Source organism: Pteropus vampyrus, unplaced genomic scaffold (genome assembly GCF_000151845.1).
Source record: "Pteropus vampyrus isolate Shadow unplaced genomic scaffold, Pvam_2.0 Scaffold24, whole genome shotgun sequence".
Lineage (NCBI taxonomy): Eukaryota > Metazoa > Chordata > Mammalia > Chiroptera > Pteropodidae > Pteropus > Pteropus vampyrus.
Window position 1 is genome coordinate 9,042,916 of NW_011888805.1, and position 2,778 is coordinate 9,045,693.

The 2,778-nt window shown below is 36.6% G+C and overlaps 1 protein-coding gene across 1 annotated transcript in view; it reads right to left on the minus strand.

The window, feature by feature from the left end:
* ARFGEF3 (ARFGEF family member 3) overlaps positions 1–2,778 on the minus strand; it is a 161,826-nt gene that overhangs the window by 153,522 nt on the left and 5,526 nt on the right. The window contains exon 2 of the mRNA XM_011356156.2: positions 2,645–2,696. Within this exon, the coding sequence (XP_011354458.1) occupies positions 2,645–2,696 (52 nt within the window). The remainder of the gene's footprint in view (positions 1–2,644; positions 2,697–2,778) is intronic.

A 2,778-nucleotide genomic window follows, 5' to 3' on the forward strand; every position in this document is an offset into this window, starting at 1 on the left:
GAGAATGTTGGACAGACCTCACCGCATATCTGGAATACAATAACGCACATTCCTTTGTATACAAGGAAGACATCATCAGCTCTTCATCGCAGAATAAGAATTCTGAATTATATTTCTAAAATGGCGAAGATATGTAAAGACACCTACACATATTCATCCACAGTTCCTCATCTAGCATCTTTGCCACCAATTTTGTGACTATTCCCTATGGATGAATCAAGATGGCTCTCTGTCTTTGAGATAAATCTCAAGGCCATGGATGAAAGTTAAGCTAAATGGCTAAACACATGTCCTTAGGCCCATGAACACTGTATTTTTTCCAAGTCGTCTGGCCACACACACGCCAAGAGCTGGAAAATATCAGTTGCCGTTTGATGAATATTCCCAACCCGTGGACCAGGAGCTTCTACTGAAGGCAGACCAGGAGCCTCGCACTGAAGGCAGACCTTTTATCACAGACCCAGAATCACAGACAGCCTCGACGTAGGTTCGACAACCCTGTGGACTAGAAAACAATCTACAGAGCAGTGTCATCATACAGCCACTAAGAAAATTTTAAAGTTCTGTTTTTCACACATTTTAAATTGATGTTTAAATTTTTCATGATAATTAATTAATTGCAAAGGCAACAATTTTGTCATATTGGAATTATTAAAAATTTAATTAAAACATTGCTCACTTAAATGTATCTAATGAAATCTAAATACCTCACCAACTTGAAAATTACCTTCATCCATCAAAAAATATAAGAAGAAACTCTCTTTTAACAGTAAAAATAAAGGCTGCACTGTTCTCTTTTCTCCTTGAACTTGTATTCCCATTCTACTTCCTCATGGAATTTTTCTCTCCATATTATATGTTTTAATGCTTGAGAAGCTTTTATTAATTCTTCTATTATAGTTCTCTGTAACAATCTGTAAGAAATGATTCTTTAAAATGTTCCTGTAGCCACGAAGCTTAAAATTGTTCAATTTTCTTCTGGTTTGAGCTCTAATTACTAATGTAATTCACATAACTGACCCAAACAATATTAATAATTACTCATAAGAATGTTAATGTAGTTAACACAGAAAGTACAATTTTATTAGAAATGCATTTCTAATGAAATGCGTAGAGTCAGTTTATTGTTCTCCTCAATTAATTTATATACCTATGGATGAATATTCCCTATTCCTATAATAAGATGAGGTTTACCATCAATTCTATACTTTTTTCTTTTACTTTTATAGATATAAGCAGTAAGAAACCTTGTTTATGTCAATAAGAGAATGCAGGGAACTTAACCGAAAAATATTTTTGTTGATTATCTTATAACCAGATTAAGTTCTCCTTCAATTTTGCTGAAAGCAAGGAAGTAAAAACTAACTTGCAAAAGCAATTTGGAAGCAAATAGGTTTTAAGTAAGGATATTTATAGAAATTGGGGCCCAGGAAATCGTGTCCCTTAAACTATCCACGCCTTTGTCTCTCTTGAAGAGTCTTCACATTCTCCTGTGTGCCTGGACAGTCCAGCTGGCACTGCCCTCTTCTAGGAAAGAATGTGGCTGCCAGACATTCTGTACATTTAGAAGCGTTATGCACATAAAAGTACTCTCGATTTGATTAACACATGAATTCCCTTACGATATATCAGCCTGTAGTGGATACTACATGAGAAGTAATAAATTTTTTTAAAAGACAGAAACATAATTCTTGTTCAATCTACTTGAAAAGAGAAAATACATAATAAATCATAGTGCCCTGACAGTATAGAAATTATACTCAACAAAAGACTGTTAATTCAATATTTTTAATACTCTCAAAGAAAATGTGGAAACAATCCAAATGTCTAATAATAAGAAAGCTACGACACAAATTATGTTGCAGCAGCCATATAACGAAGAATTTGAAATATTTTTATTTGGAGAACATATATTGAAATTAGAAAATGTTCTTCATGCAGTGTTGACTAAAAAAACAAGCAGGAAACAAACTTTGTGAATAAAATTTCACTTTGTAAATAAAATAAAATCTGTGTGTGAAAAAAAGCCTGTTAAGAAAATCTGTTAAACTGGTTTCAGTGGTTTTCCTTAGCTGGTGTAATTATGAACTACTTATTTGTTCTTTCTAAATTTTCCACAAAGGTCACATATTTCTCTCATGCCAAGGGGGAATAATACAAGGATGGGGAAAGTGAGAAAGGTGAGGAAATAGGTTCACTGTCTCAGGGCTGCTGCATGTGGCTGCAGAGTGTGTAAGATGGTGTCCAGCCAAGGGGCCAGTGAGAGCTTGGATCCACCCCACATTACGTGGGGCTGCACCCCTCCCCCAGAGGGGGCACCATTTCCTAATCCACAGAAGAAACTGTCCATTGTCCACATCCCCACTTAGGTTATAGCCATTTCTCTTCTTGACCATTATCCCTTCACCCCTGACTTCCACAGTGGTTCCTTTGGCTCACTGACTTCACTCGCTCCAGAGACAGGTGGAAATCAAAGCAATCAGGTGCCCATCATGCCAAGCTCATAAAATACCCGCAGGTCATGAATGCAAAAGAGCCGTCGGTCAGCAAGTATCCTGCTAAAAACCAACAAGGCTACCCAGGCTCGCAGGAAAATAGAGCAGGCAGTTTCTACTTCTGCATTACACGACTCCATCTTCCTTACCTCAGCACGTGTGGAGGGATCTTGGCAATGGTGTCAACACCACCCAGGGTTTCTGCCAAAGGAAAATTACATAATTAAAAATAAATATGTACAAAATGAGAATCTGCTTTGCACTTCACTGTTAGTTTCTTTTT